Genomic DNA, 17248 nt, shown 5'->3' with positions numbered 1-17248 from the left:
GTAGATCCGCCTCCTCTCCGTGGCCTTAGGGCCATGGGGGCATGGTGGATCTCGGCAAGGGCCGGCGGGAGGGCTCCATTTTTAGTCGTTTCTTTCAGTTTTGCTTGGGTTTGTGTCCTGCTTAGGAAGACGAGACGACATCGGCTCCCTGAAGATGGAATAAAGGTCTCCCCGCCTGGCCCCCGTTTCAGTGGTGCCTCTAGCACCGTTGGTGGGCGTGTGGAGGTGTGTCTCCGGCAGATCTATCATTGGTGGATTTGCTTGGATCTCGTCGTTATTCGTCTACGTTCGTGTATCTTCGGGTTGGATCCTTTTGATCTATGTTATTCTTCATCTGCGGCGGTTGCTGTTCTTGTGCACTGTTCCCACGGGGCCTTAGCATGATGACTTTCCGATTGTCTACTGCAACAAGTTGTGCCCGACTCCGGCGATGGAGGGGCGATGACGATGACGCGCCTTCTGATCGCTTCAGTGCTTGTAGTCATCGCCAGGCGGTATTTTTATTATTTCTAGTATTCGTTGTACTGTCATGATTGAAGATGAATAGATCAAGCATTTTTTCAAGAAGAAAAGATTGTATTAAGGGAGGATTTTCGCGTTTGGTTCGTTTCTGCAGTAGAAATAACAGTTGGGACGGATTGGTGCAGCTTCGTCGCAAAAGCAAGGGAGTCAACGCCTCTGGATGACCACTCACCTCTTCCCGCAAAAAAAAAGTCCAAGCAAAGCAGTCTCCCTCTTCCTCCCCTGCCCCGCGCCGTGGGTCCCGCCACGCAGCCATATCGTCGGCGATGGAGTACCGCCGGCGGGACGAACCCTCCAAGGCAACTCGTAAAATACTACTCCATGGTCTTTTACTAACCAGCAACCACCACGATCTAGGGTTAATCTGGCCACCAACCCCCACTCCCACCCCAGCATCCTCTCGCCTCGCCCCGCCGTCTCCGACCCCCACCCAGCCGTCCTAGCAACCCGTTGCAACTCCGCAAGCCATGGAGAAGGCGTCGCACGTGGCCACCGCCGACGGGAAGCAGGCATCGCACAGGTACCTTCGCTGGTGAATCTTACTGGTTTCTGATTGCATCCTGAGTTGACCTTTGTATACTAGTAGTAGAATACATATCTCGCGTCTTCTCAGATTATATAGGTTGCTCGTTCTAGTAGTATGCTTAGTACTGGACCTGTTCTTGGGCAGCCTGGCCCGAAAACCCGGCATCCGGGCCGAGCTCGGGCTCAACTTTTCCACCCGAAGCCCGGAAAAGCCCGAAATGATCATCAATATATATTCATTCAAAAAATACGTATAATGCATTTTTGTTGTTCATAAATCAGGTTCTACCCATTCCTCCTAGTAGTCAGTTTCTACTACTACTAGTGTTTGCCGGATCATCCAATCCAAGAATAAAAGTAAAAATGGGCAGGGATGCTGATATTCTGCCTGCTTTTCATCAGGATTGCGGTGGTCACTGGTGGAAACAAGGGAGTCGGCCTGGAGGTGTGCCGGCAGCTTGCTGTCCAAGGTGTGACTGTCATTCTCACAGCCAGGGACGAGAAGAGAGGGAAGGATGCCGTCGAGTCAATTTGCCTTGAATCCAACCTCTCCAATGTTGTCTTCCACCAGCTCGACGTCCGGGATGACAGCAGCGTCGCCGCTCTAGCGCGACACATCGAGAGCAGATACGGAGAGCTTGACATCTTGGTAAAATGAAGTCCCTTTTGTTAGATCGTCACTTATGCATCTTTTTTATGTGAATGAGGATGAGTTGGGTAACATATACGTACAGGTTAACAATGCAGCGGTTGTGGGAGTTGCAGCAGACGAGGAAGGCCTCAAAGCTCTGAACCTTGATGCAGAGACATGGGTACTGATTCATTCATTTTTTTTAATCTTAACCTTTTGCAACTTAGCATATTTTTATGTCATCTGTAGAACTACAATTTCATCTGTAACATGCATACTTAGTACCACCAATGTTCAGTGTTCAGTTTTAAATTTGTTTATGATTCAGACATCTGGCAGAGCAGCCACTCTGCTCAAAGACGTGTTCCAGAATACCTATGAGGTGGCACGGGACTGTCTCGACACCAATTACTATGGATGCAAACGGGTTACAGAAGCCCTCCTCCCTCTACTGAAACTATCAAAGTTTGGAGCGAGGATTGTCAATGTCTCCTCCCTTGCGTCAGAGCTGAAGGTACGCCGTCAGTTGAAATTCTTTCTGACCGATCCACAGTCAGTGAGTTAGTCTGATGTGCTCAACTTTGGTGCCTCCCAGAGAATGCCGAACGAGGAGCTACGGAAGGACCTGAGCAACATCGACATCTGGGACGAGGCGCGGATCGAGGCGGTGCTCAACACCTTCATGGATGACCTGAAGAATGGACGGCTGGAGGAGGCGGGGTGGCCGGCGATGCTGCCGGCTTACAGCGTGTCGAAGATGGTGATCAACCTCTACACGAGGATCCTGGCGAGGCGGCACCCGGAGATGCGCGTCAACTGCGTGCGTCCTGGCTTCGTCAGGACCGACATCAACTGGAACCTGGGGACCCTGACGCCGGAGCAGGGCGCGAGGGGCCCGGTCATGCTGTCCCTGCTCCCTCAGGACGGGCCGACCGGGTGCTACTTCGATCAGACGGAGATGGTGAATGTTTGGTAGTGGTTGTTCACTGGATTGTCTGCAGCTACGTTATGGTAAGTTCATCTTTCTGCGTCATGCCTGAGGCCATTGGCCAGGACAGTTTTCTCTTCTTGCATTTTCGACATGAATAAAAAGTTCAAGACCAGCTATGGTCCTGCATAGTAGTCAGATACCACTCCTCAAAAAGGAAGGGCTGATTGGATCTGAAACAATTCACAGTAACACAGTCTATTACTTCCTCCGTTCCTAAATACAATCCCCTTTAGAGATTCCAATATGGACTACATACGGAGCCAAATGAGTGAATCTGCACTCTAAAATACGCCTATATACATCCGTATGTTGTCCGTATTAAAATCTCTAAAAAGGCTTATATTTAGAAACGGAGGGAGTAGAAGGTAACCAGTTTGAATCCCAAAACAGAAACAGAGTGTTTTCTTTTATTATGATATCACTACTACGTTGCTGAGCCAGACACAGCAGGACTGCACAAATATTTTGTGTTAAGATAGCAAGTAGTAGAAGCTGCACATCCAAACCACTTTGCCGCTAATAGCGCAGTAAATGTGAGAGTACAATGCCACTCAATCACTAGTCACTAGTTAATTAAACAGATCAAATGTTTAGCACTGTCACACCAAGAAAATGCACTGAGAATACAATTTCAACTGGTGACCAGTTAGACCTCACCTGATCTCATTTCTATCACCACATTTATACCTTCATAGTAGTTAGGTACCGCTACTCAAAAAAAGAGGAGCTGATTGAATCTTGAACAATTCGCAGTTTGAATCCCAAAACACAAACATTTGTGTTCCTTTATTATGATGGGTTGAATGAAGGGCACAGCAGGACTGCACAAATATTTGTGTTAAGATAGCAAGTAGTAGAGACTGAACATCTAAACCGCTTTACAACAAATAGCCCAGTAAAACTGAGAGAACGATGCCCCTCGATCACTAGTTAAACAGATTTAATCTTTAGCACTACTAACTAAGTACGCTACACTAGTGTCAAAAAACGTCTTACATTATGGGACGGAGGGAGTAACTATCACACCCGGAAGAGGCGCCGAGAATAGAAGTTCCAATTGGTGATCAGTTCGACCTCACCTGATCTCATTTCTATCACTACATTTATGACACGATATGACAATATCAATAGTATCTATATGATGTTAAATTTGAGTCATTCATTTCCCTCATATATTGTGAGATATGATTCATGCAGGGTATAGAAAAACAATCATAGTGCATTGATCGTTGCGTATCAGCAAGCACGTATCTGGCCTCCCCGGTCGTACTGCATTTATTTGGCACAAAATAGATCTCTTGTATCGTATGCTACTTCATACGCTAGATCTCCAAGTGATTAACTTTTGCACCATAAAGGTTGCAGCACATTGATCACTCATGCTGTATAAATGAAGAACACCGGGTGATGGCCGGACAGAGACTCCATCGCCATCGCCTTCCTCAGTCGTGTAGGTTTACCTAGCTTCAGCAATGCCGTCCTTGACCAATCTCATCATACTAGTACCACTTCTCTTCCTTGCCACCCTCTCTCCTACACCTTCACTGTGCTATATCAGTCCAGCTGCCACAAGGGTACAACAGGGTTCTACAGGAACCTCTGATTACCGCACTTACATCGTGCTCGTCGATCCACCTCCCTCAAGTGCCGGCGAAGTCGGGCATCGTCGGTGGTATGAGACTTTCTTACCGAGCTCTCACATCGGCGAATCTGGAGAGCCGCGTCTCCTCCACACCTACACCGAAGTGTTCAGCGGCTTCACGGCGAGGCTCACTGATGCCGAGCTCGACGAGATGGCCAAGAAGCCAGGGTTCGTGCGCGCGTTCCCAGACCGGATGCTGCAACTCATGACCACGCACACGCCGGAGTTCCTCGGGCTGAGGAGTGGCACCGGGTTTTGGAGCGACACACGCTACGGGAAGGGAGTGATCGTCGGGCTCCTCGACTCCGGAATCTATGCAGCACACCCTTCGTTCGACGATCATGGCATCCCACCACCCCCGACAAAGTGGAAAGGCTCGTGCAGGGAGGTCAGGTGCAACAACAAGCTCATCGGTGCCAAATCATTCATTGCCGGTGATGACCGCCCATTTGATTTTGCGGGGCACGGAACACACACCTCATCCACTGCCGCTGGGAACTTTGTTACCAATGCGTCCTACCATGGCGTAGGCATGGGCACTGCTTCCGGAATTGCTCCAGGTGCCCACATCGCCATGTACAAAGTGTGCACTGGGATTGGCTGTGAAGAATCTGCCATAGTGGCTGGCCTGGACGCGGCCATCAAGGATGGGGTGGACGTGCTCTCGCTGTCCCTCGGCGGTCCCACCAGTGTGAGCTTCGACAAGGATCCCATCGCCATCGGCGCGTTCAGCGCGATATCCAAGGGTATCATTGTGGTGTGCGCGGCTGGCAACCATGGTCCCACTCCACGGTCGGTCATCAACGACGCACCGTGGTTGCTCACGGTCGCTGCCGGCTCGGTGGATCGGAGATTCGACGCTGGTGTTCATCTCGGCAATGGGTTGCGCTTAAATGGAGAAGCGCTTACCCAGGTGAAAATGCCAACCTCAAAGTCGTATCCTCTCCTCTACTCCGAGGAAAATCGTTTCTGCGGGAACCAGGATCACGTTCCCATCACCGGGAAAATCGTGGTATGCCAAGCCATGACACCGATGCCTCAGTATTCAACCATTCGCAGCATAATGGATGCTGGAGCGGCCGGCGTGGTACTGTTCAATGATGAAGCCGATGGCTACTCCATTCTTCTTCAGGATTACTACTCGAGAGTGGTGCAGGTGGCCACAGCTGATGGCATTGCTATCACAGGTTATGCGAAGTCGGCAGCGAGCAAAGCCGTGGCCACTTTCACATACAACAACACAATGATTGGTGTTCATCCAAACCCGATCGTGGCGTCGTTCTCTTCACGGGGTCCAAGCCCTATCTCCCCGGGCGTGCTCAAGCCGGACATTCTGGCTCCCGGGCTCAACATCCTCGCCGCATGGCTGCAAGAACCAAAATCTGCATCGAGGCCTTTCAATATCATATCAGGTACATCCATGGCAACACCACATCTCAGCGGTGTCGCGGCGCTCATCAAAAGCTTGCATCTCGACTGGTCACCGGCTGCCATCAAGTCGGCCATCCTGACAACGTCGGACACCTTCAACAACATCGGTGGCCCGATATTGAATGAGAGGCATGGTAAAGCCGGTGCGTACGATAGAGGCGCCGGCCATGTGAACCCGGCGAGAGCCGCCGATCCTGGTCTGGTGTACGATCTCGGCGTAACTGATTACGCGGGCTACATCTGCTGGCTCCTTGGCAACAAAGGCTTGGTGACAATCGTGCACAACTCGAGCTTGACCTGTGAGAAGCTGCCCAAGGTCAAGGACGTCCAGCTCAACTATCCAACTATAACTGTGCCATTTAGATCAACGCCGTTCATCGTGAACCGAACAGTGACAAACGTTGGGCCAGCGACATCGACATACAGGGTGAAGGTGGACACGCCCAAGTCGATGATGGTGCGTGTTTCTCCGGAGACGCTGGTGTTCTCCAAGGCCCGGGAGAAGAAGACATTTAGCGTGTCGGTCAGCAGCCACCACATGGATGAACAAGAATCCATGGAGGGAAGCCTGAGCTGGGTGTCCGAGAAACACGTGGTGAGGAGCCCGATCGTCGTCGCCCTTCGAGTCGGCGGTCCTACTCCCCTGCGATCACCATGAATGACATTTGTGCTGTTAGGTTAGTGGATGTTTTCATCTGTCTCTGTTTAATCAGATCAAATGTATCGTCTCTAAGGAGAATGCTTGGTTGAGAAATAAAGGAGTTGGTGCCACAAGAAAATAAAACCAGAGCCCAGTTATTGATATATCTTGTTAAAAGATTTCACATTCCTAATTACCAAGTCTGTTGACACATGCGGTAAGCAATCCAAACAATTCAAAAAAAATAAAAATAATAATTGTCAAGTCTCTTGTCTCCCTATCAAGTATTCAGGCTTACCTCTAAGTAACACAATATTGGAGTAAATAACAATATCAAGTATTCAGGTTTGATTGATAAACTCGGAGAAGAGATAGACTTCCGGCATGGAGAATCATGTTCCTTTTCCAAGAAAGTCGTCTCATCTTGGTTCAATCCGTGCTCTCCGCAATCCCTCTCTCTTCCACCTTACGTCGCTCGACCCACCGCCATGGGTGTCCATGGCTATCGATAAAAAGCGGTGTGATCTCATCTGGAAAGTGACGGAAACAGCCGAAGGAGAACATTGTCTGGTCAGTTGCAAACACGTTTGTCATCCGAAGATCCTTGGTGGGCTCGGCATACTCTTTCTGGAAATCATGAACTCAACGCTGAAAATTTGATGGGCTTGGAGGTTGCGTACGTCTGAAGATCGAGCTGCAACTTACTTGCAACTCCTCTTGATGGTCGAGGACAACATATCCTCAATGCTGCAAAACCTTCTATTGGACCGACAGATGGTTGAAGAAATTGCTGTTGACATCTTCCCCTCTGTCTGTCCCATTAGGCCAAGCAAAGAGGAGAGTTGCTGATGCTCTGGTTCATAACAGTTGGGTCAAAAGATATTAGGCAACAAATTAAATTAGGGTTATCATGCAAAATACTTGGGCCCTGGGAAATATTATCTGACATCCAACTCAGTCCCAACAGGAGCGATTCTTGAAAGTGGTTTTGGGAGCCTGAAGGGCGTTTTCTCAGGAAAATCAGTTTACAAGTCCTTTTTCAGATGCAATGTGTTTACTTTACTCCCTAATATCAACTGGTGGCCCTCAACTTTATAGAGGAAGAACTCAACTGGTGGCTCATTTTGGTCTTGTAGAGCATTTAGGTATTCAGTGTTTCAGTGTTTGTGCAGATTGGTCTACTGGAACGCCAAGTCCAGACGTTTCTTCCATTTCTTCATCCAGCTCGTACTAATATTTGTTCAAGAGTTTTCTGATAGAACTCAGGTTTTGAGCGTAAAAGAAAATGACTCATCCAACCTCACCTAATTTCATGACTTCGATATTGTCATTTACTCCAATATATTTTCTTCAGGAATCTGTTGATAGTACTCATTTATGAGATGATAACACTACATTATAGGTGGGGATACAGAACCAGAAGCTGTTAATTTTGAAAAGATAATTATCCTCCAATTTTACAGATATTTAATATATTTGTTAAAGACCATTCAGAAAATCGAAAAATACCATGTATCTTTTCCCCTACACCCCGCACCATAAACCCGGGTAGATACATTACCCACATTCATTCCTCCATCCCACATAATCTTATCATATCTTCCAAATTTAACAGAAGTTAAACTCATTAATGTGTTACCAGATGCGCTGAATTTATCAACTGATTAATATATGCCAAAAATAAGACACAACACATTAATTGTCCGTGTTGTATAAAGATTGCCCAGTGATTGATCCTATTCTGGCATTGCCATCATCTTCATCGTATAGTTGTGTGGCTTGAGCCTCGACGAATGGCGTCATTCACAAATCTCTCGGTAGCACTTCTCTTGCTCACCATCCTCTTTCCTACACTCGCACTATGCTATATCAATCCAGCCACAAGCGTACACCAAAATGCCACAAAACCCTCTGCTTATCATGCTTACATCGTGCTCGTCGAGCCACCACGCTCAAATGCCGGCGAAGACGCCCATCGCCAGTGGCACAAGTCTTTCTTGCCGAGTTCGTTGACGGGTGAGTCCAACGAGTCGCGCCTTCTCCATTCCTACACCGAGGTGTTCAGTGGCTTCGCCGTGAGGCTCACCGACGCCGAGCTCGATTCGGTGGCCAAGAAGCCAGGGTTTGTGCGTGCATTCCCCGACCGGACCCTGCAGCTAATGACCACCCACACGCCAGAGTTCCTTGGACTAAGGAACGACACCGGGTTCTGGAGCCAGGCTGGCTACGGGAAGGGAGTCATCATTGGACTGCTCGACACCGGCATCTATGCGACACACCCTTCTTTCAATGACCATGGAGTTCCACCACCCCCAGCAAGGTGGAAGGGCTCATGCAAGGCGGCCCGGTGCAACAACAAGCTCATCGGTGCCAAGTCATTCATCAAGGGTGTTAACTCTGGCGACGAAGAGGGACACGGAACGCATACCTCGTCCACGGCAGCCGGGAACTTCGTCACCGGCGCGTCATACCATGGTGTGGGAAAGGGCACCGCAGCCGGAATTGCTCCTAGCGCACACATCGCCATGTACAAGGTATGCGACAGTAGAGGCTGCGAGGAATCCGCCGTACTGGCCGGCCTAGAAGAGGCCATCAAGGATGGGGTGGACGTGCTCTCGTTCTCCCTTGGTGGCACCATGAGTCCCATCTATGATCAAGACCCCATCGCTATCGGCGCGTTTAGTGCTATGTCCAAGGGCATCGTCATGGTGTGTGCCGCAGGTAACGATGGTCCGGATCTGTTCTCGGTCACCAATGTCGCCCCGTGGTTGCTCACAGTCGCCGCCGGCTCCGTAGACCGGAGCTTCGGTGCCGGTGTGAATCTTGGCAATGGCAAGATCATCGATGGAGAAGCGCTTACCCAGAAAGCGAGTCCGAGCTCAAAGTCGCACCCTCTCGTCTACTCCGAGGAACGGCGGTACTGCAATTACAGTGATGACAGTGGCATCACCGGTAAGATCCTGGTCTGCGAGAACACGAAGTCGGAGACTCAACAGTCCAACGTCCGTAGAATAGTGGGTGCTGGTGCGTCCGGCGTGGTGTTGTTCAACGACGAAATCAGTGGCTACACCACCATTGTTCAGGATTACAACTCCAGTGTTGTACAGGTGACCGCATCCGACGGTGGCATCCTCAAAGCTTACGCCGCGTCGTCGAAGAGCAGCTCTGTGGCCTCTCTCACGTACAACAACACATTGTTTGGTGTCCGCCCGGCCCCTGTCGTGCCTTTTTTCTCTTCCCGGGGTCCAAGCTTCACCAACCTCAACATCCTAAAGCCGGACATATTGGCACCGGGGCTCAACATCCTCGCTGCATGGCCGCCAAGCACGGCCTCCGGACAGGGCCCTTTCAACATCATATCAGGCACATCCATGGCGACGCCCCACGTGAGTGGTGTTGCGGCGCTTATTAAAAGCATCCATCCCGACTGGTCGCCGGCCGCCATCAAGTCTGCTATCCTGACGACGTCGGACATCGTTAATAGCACTGGCGGCTCAATCTTAGACGAGCAGCATCGAAAGGCCGGGGTGTTCGACACAGGCGCCGGCCATGTGAACCCGGCGAGAGCCGCCGACCCTGGCTTGGTGTACGACCTCAGCGTCACTGAGTATGCCGGCTACATCTGCTGGTTCCTCGGTGACAGCGGCCTAGCAACCATCGTGCGCAACTCGAGCTTGACCTGCGGGAAGCTGCCCAAGGTCCAGCACGCGCAGCTTAACTACCCGACGATAACTGTGTTGGTTTCATCGACTCCGTTCACAGTGAACCGAACTGTGACGAACGTTGGGCCAGCGGATTCGACATTCAAGGCCAAGGTGGACGTGCCGAGGCCTCTGACGGTGCGTGTCTCCCCGGAGACGCTGTCATTCTCCAAAGCCGGAGAGAAGAAGACCTTCAGCATGTCTGTGAGCGGCGACCTGGGCAAGGAAGTACTGTATGTGGAGGGAAGCTTGAGCTGGGTATCGGAGAGGCATGTCGTGCGGAGCCCCATCGTCGCTCTTCCGGCCTCATCGCCATGAATGATGTACGTGCCGCGAGGTCACTAGATGTTTTATTTCTTCCTGTTTAAGTCATCTTCAGCATTTCTTTTGCGTCAACATAATAATAATAAACAGTAGCAATGGAAGAAAAACTTGCATTATGATTTACTTACTGGCGCAAAGTTTTAAGTTATGCGATTCGAACCAGAGATGAGCGGTTGATACTTGGTCCTGCTGCTTAATGCCGCGGCATCTCTGCCTGTCTGAATTCTGAAACTCCATTACCTTTTTGTTCAGAGCAAGAAAAGAAAGGTGGACGGAAACTTCTGAAACTCTGAAGTTGTATCCGTCCCTGTAAACTTCTGTCGGATATAGGAAACAGAGTAAATAAATGATATGGCCGTGTCCATCACAGGCAATCTGCAACTGAAATTATTTCCGCTTTGATGCAGATCTCCCTCTAAATGCTCAACAAAAGGAATGTGAAAATTGTTGGTGTTAATCTCGTCAGTAGGGTTGTATGGATGTGTAAGTTTGTGGGTTTCCTGGAGACATATATGCGTTCCTGAGTTTAAGACTATTTTTAGAGAGCTGTGCTACTCAAGGTCGTTGTGTTTGCCTTCACATATGAATACTTCACTATGAGCGCATATATGCTAGATGCAAAATGCCGATCACTTGATATGCTAAAGAAAAGTTAGAATGCACATCACCAGGTGTTGACTAATGCTAGTGCTATCAAACATTGCTGTTGCCACTTTCCATCAAGCACCCACATCCAGGTTGTAGTAGTACAATGCATTCTTGTATGGTCTTTCAGTAGAAAATGACATTCTTTTTTGGTTAGTTTTACAATGGAAGGACTAACTGAATCTCATTCCAAAAAACTGTTTTCCCTGAGACGCTCAATCTCTCCTTTAGTATGTGAGATCTTGAACATTGTTTTAATTTTTTTAACTACAGGATTTCATGCACCGCATTCTGTTACCGAACTTCCACTGGCTCCTGTCTCATGGAAATGTTTTCTTTGGCTGCTATGGCACACACCTAATTCTTGATATTTGATTCGAAGTAATTTCACAGAAATATTAGGGGAGTAGAATCTTTAGAATTATTTCTCTATGATGCTTTGATTTGTACTTGGGAAGTTTTCCTATGATTTGTGCTTGGGAAGTTTTCCTTTGTTTTAATGTTAATTATGGCATATGCACCTAATCCTTCAAAAAATCATGTGTTTTTTCTATGCCACAGCAAACTATTTGTATTGCTTATTCATGTGGTCCCCATGCATTTCTGTAGAAAATGGCATGTCTTGACATCCAATTCCTGCGTTTTTTCTATTCGGGCATTTTGAGAATCCTGCAAATTGAAGAGGCCCCCAGAGAAAATTCACGTATTTCTCCTATGATGCAGCCAAATAACTTTGATTCCATATGCCTGTGTTTTAAATTTCAATAGATTCCAATGGCCCTAGCATTTCATAATCCGCCTTTTTCCTATTCCCGTGCTGTGAATTAAGCTTTGGTTAGGGATCATAATGGGCCTTGTCTCTCATTTCTTGCCCAAAAGCATGAGTCTAAGCTCTATGATAGAGTGCAGAAACGAAGTTGCAACCCAAAGAGATGCTCTGCTGCAGCAACAACGCGCACCCAGAAAGGAACTTGCAACCCAAAGAGACTGACTGCACACACATATATAAGAGTTGGTTTTGATTAGCTGATGTTCTTCTTCTCACATCTCGCTCGGCGTTTCCTCCCAAGTACAGGTTTCTAACGCCCTATGAACATGGCGGTGCAGGTGTGTCTCTCGCCGTCGATCTAGAAGAAGGAGGCCGGAGATGATCCGCGCCACCGGCTCCAGTTTCTGCAACATCGAACTCGACCATGAAACGAGAAAGAAACTTTGCTCTGATGAAGAGACTTGATCATCAGTGCTCAGTGTCTGTTGTGGTGCTCGGCCTCGGCCGATAGTGTATTTGCGATATGCGAACAGGTTGTTGATCCGTCTACAGAAAGCTGTCATCTTAGGCAAAAGCCAGCAGCGGCAAGAATTCAGTCTGGGAACTGAGATATACCTTATCCAGTTTAGAGGAGGTTTGTCGAAGAGGTAGGGTGTGGCTGGGCCATGACTTGTATCTGATTTTTTGTTTTGAGGAACTCTTGTATCTGAATCAAAAAGAAACAGAAAAAATGGGTTTGTTTTACCAGGCCCCAACTGCTTTACACGAAGGAAGGAAGGCCATGGTCCGAAACATAAACAGATTATTGGATCTTTATTATGATGGATTTGAGCGAAGGGTCATTGAAAGTCTGGACCTGAGAGAAATTGAGCTCTCGGGTAGAAAATTCACCTGGGCTAACGCGCTGCCAAATCCGACGTATGAGAAGTTGGATCGAGTGTTGGCTAGTGTCGATTGGGAACAGAAGTTCCCGCTAGTAACAGTCCAGGCTTTGTCCCGTGGAATTTCTGACCACACGCCGTTATTTGTGGACTCTGGTGAGGCCACCCACCTGGGAAACAAAAACGCGTTCTCCTTTGAGCTGGCTTGATTTGAACGAGAAGGCTTCCTTGATCTCATGGCCAGAGAGTGGGCTAAGGATTCAGGAGGGAAGACTGCGCTTCAGCGCTGGCAGAATAAGATTAGGCATTTGAGGAGTTTCCTGCGTGGGTGGGCTAAGCATCTTAGCGGGATTTATAAGGTCGAAAAGGAAAGGCTCCTTTCCCTTATTCAGTCCCTAGATGTAAAAGCAGAAACAACCGTGCTGCCGGCCGCGGAGCTTCATGCCAAGCTTGACGTGGAGATGAGGCTGAAAGAACTTCTTCGAGAAGAGGAATCAAAGTGGGCGTTGCGGGCCAAGGTCCGGCGAGTAGTCCAGGGGGATGCGAACACTCAATTCTTTCACATGATCGCTAATGGTAAACATAGAAAGAAGAGGATTTTTCAGCTTGAGCAAGATGAAGGAACAATTTTAGGACATGAAAACCTAAAACTGTACATTACTGAGTATTACAAGCAGCTGTTTGGCCATCCAGAAGAGAACTGTGTGTCTCTCGATGAGTCCAGGATTGAGGATGCTCCTCAACTCACAGCGGTGGAGAATGATATTCTTGCGGCTCCTTTCTCTGAGAAAGAGGTGTTTGACGCCATTTCGCAAATGAAAAATAACAAGGCGCCGGGCCCCGATGGATTTCCAGCGGAGTTTTATAAAAAGTGCTGGCATATTATTAAAGGGGATCTGTTGCCTTTGTTCAATGATCTATTCTCTGGGCAGCTTCAGCTTTTTCAGCTGAATTTTGGAACGATAACCCTTCTTCTTAAGAAAACAGAGGCGGTGAGAATTGAGCAATTCAGGCCCATCTGTCTTCTTAATGTTAGTTTGAAAATTTTCACCAAGGTCGGGACTAATAGGCTCACACAGATCGCGCATGCTGTGGTGCAGCCTACCCAAACTGCTTTCATGCCGGACAGGAACATCCTTGAAGGGGTTGTGGTCCTTCATGAAACGCTCCATGAAATACACACGAAAAAGCTGGATGGGGTTGTTTTCAAAGTGGATTTCGAGAAAGCGTACGACAAAGTCAAATGGCCCTTCCTTCAACAGGCCTTACGCATGAAGGGTTTTGATGAAGCTTGGCGACGCCAGGTAGAATCCTTCACGCAAAAAGGGAGTGTTGGAATTAAAGTGAATGACGATATAGGTCATTATTTCCAAACACACAAAGGCCTGAGGCAAGGTGATCCAATGTCCCCTATTTTGTTCAACATTGTGGTTGACTTGTTGGCAATTCTCATAGATAGGGCCACTAGTACAAAACAGGGCTTTCGTCACAGGGCAATATTCACATTAGTCCCGGTTCAGTCACGAACCGGGACTAATGTGAGCATTGGTCCCGGTTCGTGCGGCTAAGGCATTAGTCCCGGTTCACCTGGGCCTTTTAGTCCCGGTTGGTGCCACGAACCGGGACTAAAGGGTGCGATGCCCATTAGTACCCGGTACTAATGGGCTTTGAGGCATTAGTACCGGTTCATGGCACGAACCGGTACTAAAGGGCCCATTTTCAAACTCTACCCCCCCCGGTGGACCGCCTTTTCAGTTTTAGAAAAAACAAAAGAAAATGATGGAAATGTCAAAAAATAAAATAAAATAAGTTTCCCATGTGATATGTGGTCTAGTTGTTGGGAAAATTAACAAATATGAATTTCGACTTTATTTGCAAAATCTCTCTGGAATTTCTTAAAATGGGCATAACTTTTGCATACGAACTCGGATGAAAAAGTTTTTTATATGAAAAATCACCCCGTTAAACATTTTCAAAATCCTCAAAAACCTAACAGAAAAAAAGATACAGGGCTTTTAAGATCTGGAGAGGCAAAAAAAATTCAAATTGTGGTCAAACTAATTATTCTAGAATATTAGTGTTACTAAATAATTATTTTAGTTTTTTTTGAATTTTGGTCAAATCTGGTCAAATTGTGGTCAAACAGTGGTCAAACTAATTATTCCAGAAATATTAGTGTTACTAAATAATTATTGTTTTTTAAAACAATAGTTTCAAACTCAAACAGTGAAATGTGTCACTTCATGCTCAAGCTAAATTCCTGAGGGTTAATAGAATTGACATCTTACTATTGTCAGGAAAACAACAAGTGCAGACTTGGAAACGAGGGAGAATAGAACCCGAAAGTTAAGCGTGCTCAGGCTGGAGTAGTGAGAGGATGGGTGACCGTCCGGAAAGTTAGATGATTTGGAATAATGAGGGATGATTAGAGATTAGAGGATAAATTGAGCAGTGATGAGGGGTGGTGATTAGAGATTAGAGGTTAAAATAATTCAGAAATTTGAAAATAAAAAAAAATTAAAAAAATTCGCAAATTTTTTTTTCAAAAAAAATCATAAAATTTCCTTTAGTCCCGGTTGGTAACACCAGACTGCGTCCACGTGGACGGCCTTTAGTCCCGGTTCGTGTAAGAACCGGGACTAAAGGGGGGAGGCATTAGTAACGACCCTTTAGTCCCGGTTCAAAAACCGGGACTAAAGGCCCTTACCAACCGGGACAAAAGCCCCCTTTTCTACTAGTGGGCAAAGTAGGCCGGTCAGGTGGGTGGCTTGGTGCCTCACCTAGTTGATGGGGGTGTGTCCATTCTGCAGTACGCTGATGATACAATCATCTTTATGGAGCATGACTTGGCAAAAGCGAGAAATATGAAGCTGGTGTTATGCTTATTTGAACAATTGACCGGATTAAAGATTAACTTTCATAAAAGCGAGTTGTTCTGCTTTGGTAGCGCCAAGGAGGAACAAGAGGCTTATAGGCAATTGTTTGGATGTGAATTAGGGGCTTTACCTTTTACTTACCTAGGTATACCCATTTACCATCGTAAGCTAACAAACAGAGAGTGGAAATGCATCGAAGATCGGTTCGAGAAGAAGCTTAGTTGCTGGAAGGGCAAACTTATGTCTTATGTTGGCCGGTTGATTCTTATTAATTCGGTACTCACGAGTATGCCGATGTTCCTGCTATCTTTTTTTGAAGTTCCAGTTGGGGTCAGGAGAAGGCTGGACTTCTACCGATCAAGATTTTTTTGGCAGAGTGATGAGCTAAAGAGAAAGTATCGACTCGCCAAGTGGGATATCATTTGTAGACCAAAGGACCAAGGGGGTCTGGGTATTGAGAATCTTGAGGTCAAGAACAGATGCCTGCTTAGTAAGTGGCTGTATAAGCTATCAGTTGAGACTGACGCTACATGGGCGCATATTCTCCATAACAAGTATCTGCAGTCCAAGACTTTGTCACAAGTGACAGTGAGACCAACTGATTCGCCGTTTTGGAAGGGGCTTATGAGAGTTAAGATAGCCTTCTTTAATAGAACAAAGTTTATAATCGGTGATGGCAACAATACCCATTTCTGGGAGGATACTTGGCTTGGTGATACACCATTGGCGCTCCAGTACCCGTCCCTGTATCGTATTGTTCAGTGACGCGATGCGTTAGTTGCAATGATTATGCAGTCCATTCCCCTTAATATCCAGTTTCGGAGGGTGCTTGTTGGTGATAGATGGGAGGCATGGCTTCATTTGGTGAGTAGACTGATGGAGGTTCAGCTAGCTCATCAGCCCGATCAGTTGTGTTGGAAACTTACTAGGTCTGGACAATTTACGGTTAAGTCGATGTACATCGATGTCATTAACTCGAGTGTCATTCCTAGTTCCAAACATGTTTGGAAAGTAAAAGTTCTTTTGAAAATTAAAGTGTTTATGTGGTTTGTACATAAACAAGTCATTTTAACAAAGGACAACTTGGTTAAGCGCAATTCGACAGGATCTACTAGGTGTAGTTTCTGTGATCGGGACGAGACCATTAAGCACCTCTTCTTTGAATGCCCGTTGGTGAGAATTTTGTGGCGCACCGTGCAAATTGCCTTTAACATTACTCCTCCGAGTTCGGTCGGTACGTTATTTGGAACGTGGCTTGATGGGATAGAGTCCGATACAGCTAGACACATTCGTGTAGGAGTATGTGCATTGTTATAGGCAATTAATAGATGCCCGCTCACTAAGTGGCTGTATAAGCTATCAGTTGAGACTGACGCTACATGGGCGCATATTCTCCATAACAAGTATCTGCAGTCCAAGACTTTGTCACAAGTGACAGTGAGACCAACTGATTCGCCGTTTTGGAATGGGCTTATGAGAGTTAAGGTAGCCTTCTTTAATAGAACAAAGTTTATAATCGGTGATGGCAACAATACCCATTTCTGGGAGGATACTTGGCTTGGTGATACACCATTGGCGCTCCAGTACCCGTCCCTGTATCGTATTGTTCAGCGACGCGATGCGTTAGTTGCAACGATTATGCAGTCCATTCCCCTTAATATCCAGTTTCG

At 47.3% G+C, this 17248-nt stretch overlaps 3 protein-coding genes across 4 annotated transcripts; all 3 read left to right on the top strand.

Moving 5' to 3' along the window:
• The first annotated feature begins 719 nt into the window (after nucleotides 1-719).
• Nucleotides 720-12466, top strand: LOC123051512 (short-chain dehydrogenase/reductase 2b). 2 transcript variants are annotated; one of them, XM_044474403.1, is made up of 6 exons: nucleotides 720-1042; nucleotides 1450-1696; nucleotides 1782-1859; nucleotides 2007-2192; nucleotides 2274-2689; nucleotides 12160-12466. In XM_044474403.1, exons 1-5 carry the CDS (start codon nucleotides 990-992, stop codon nucleotides 2652-2654), a joined length of 945 nt encoding a protein of 314 aa, XP_044330338.1. In that variant the 5' UTR covers nucleotides 720-989; the 3' UTR covers nucleotides 2655-2689; nucleotides 12160-12466. The 2 variants fall into 2 exon arrangements, with proteins under 2 accessions (XP_044330338.1, XP_044330337.1); XM_044474402.1 differs by lacking the exon at nucleotides 12160-12466 and having other exon boundaries at nucleotides 721-1042; nucleotides 2274-2858.
• On the top strand, nucleotides 3077-6471 carry LOC123051510 (subtilisin-like protease). The gene has a single exon (XM_044474400.1). It carries the CDS (start codon nucleotides 4142-4144, stop codon nucleotides 6398-6400), a length of 2259 nt encoding a protein of 752 aa, XP_044330335.1. The 5' UTR covers nucleotides 3077-4141; the 3' UTR covers nucleotides 6401-6471.
• On the top strand, nucleotides 8175-10661 carry LOC123051511 (subtilisin-like protease). Its single transcript, XM_044474401.1, has one exon. The coding sequence runs from the start codon at nucleotides 8176-8178 to the stop codon at nucleotides 10399-10401; it is 2226 nt and encodes a 741-aa protein (XP_044330336.1). The 5' UTR covers nucleotide 8175; the 3' UTR covers nucleotides 10402-10661.
• Nucleotides 12467-17248: the final 4782 nt, after the last annotated feature.

Source organism: Triticum aestivum, chromosome 2D (genome assembly GCF_018294505.1).
Source record: "Triticum aestivum cultivar Chinese Spring chromosome 2D, IWGSC CS RefSeq v2.1, whole genome shotgun sequence".
In the NCBI taxonomy this organism is placed as follows: Eukaryota; Viridiplantae; Streptophyta; class Magnoliopsida; order Poales; family Poaceae; genus Triticum; species Triticum aestivum.
The sequence above is the reverse complement of the archived record's forward strand: the minus strand, read 5'-3'. Positions and strand labels throughout refer to the sequence as shown.

Excerpts from the sequence above, each read along its gene's own strand:
- LOC123051512 (XM_044474403.1), top strand. The coding sequence starts at position 990 with ATGGAGAAGGCGTCGCACGTGGCCACCGCCGACGGGAAGCAGGCATCG. Across the intron at positions 1,697-1,781 it reads ACGGAGAGCTTGACATCTTG|GTTAACAATGCAGCGGTTGT; the intron begins GTAAAATGAAGT and ends ATATACGTACAG. Across the intron at positions 2,193-2,273 it reads CCCTTGCGTCAGAGCTGAAG|AGAATGCCGAACGAGGAGCT; the intron begins GTACGCCGTCAG and ends GGTGCCTCCCAG.
- LOC123051510 (XM_044474400.1), top strand. The coding sequence starts at position 4,142 with ATGCCGTCCTTGACCAATCTCATCATACTAGTACCACTTCTCTTCCTT.
- LOC123051511 (XM_044474401.1), top strand. The coding sequence starts at position 8,176 with ATGGCGTCATTCACAAATCTCTCGGTAGCACTTCTCTTGCTCACCATC.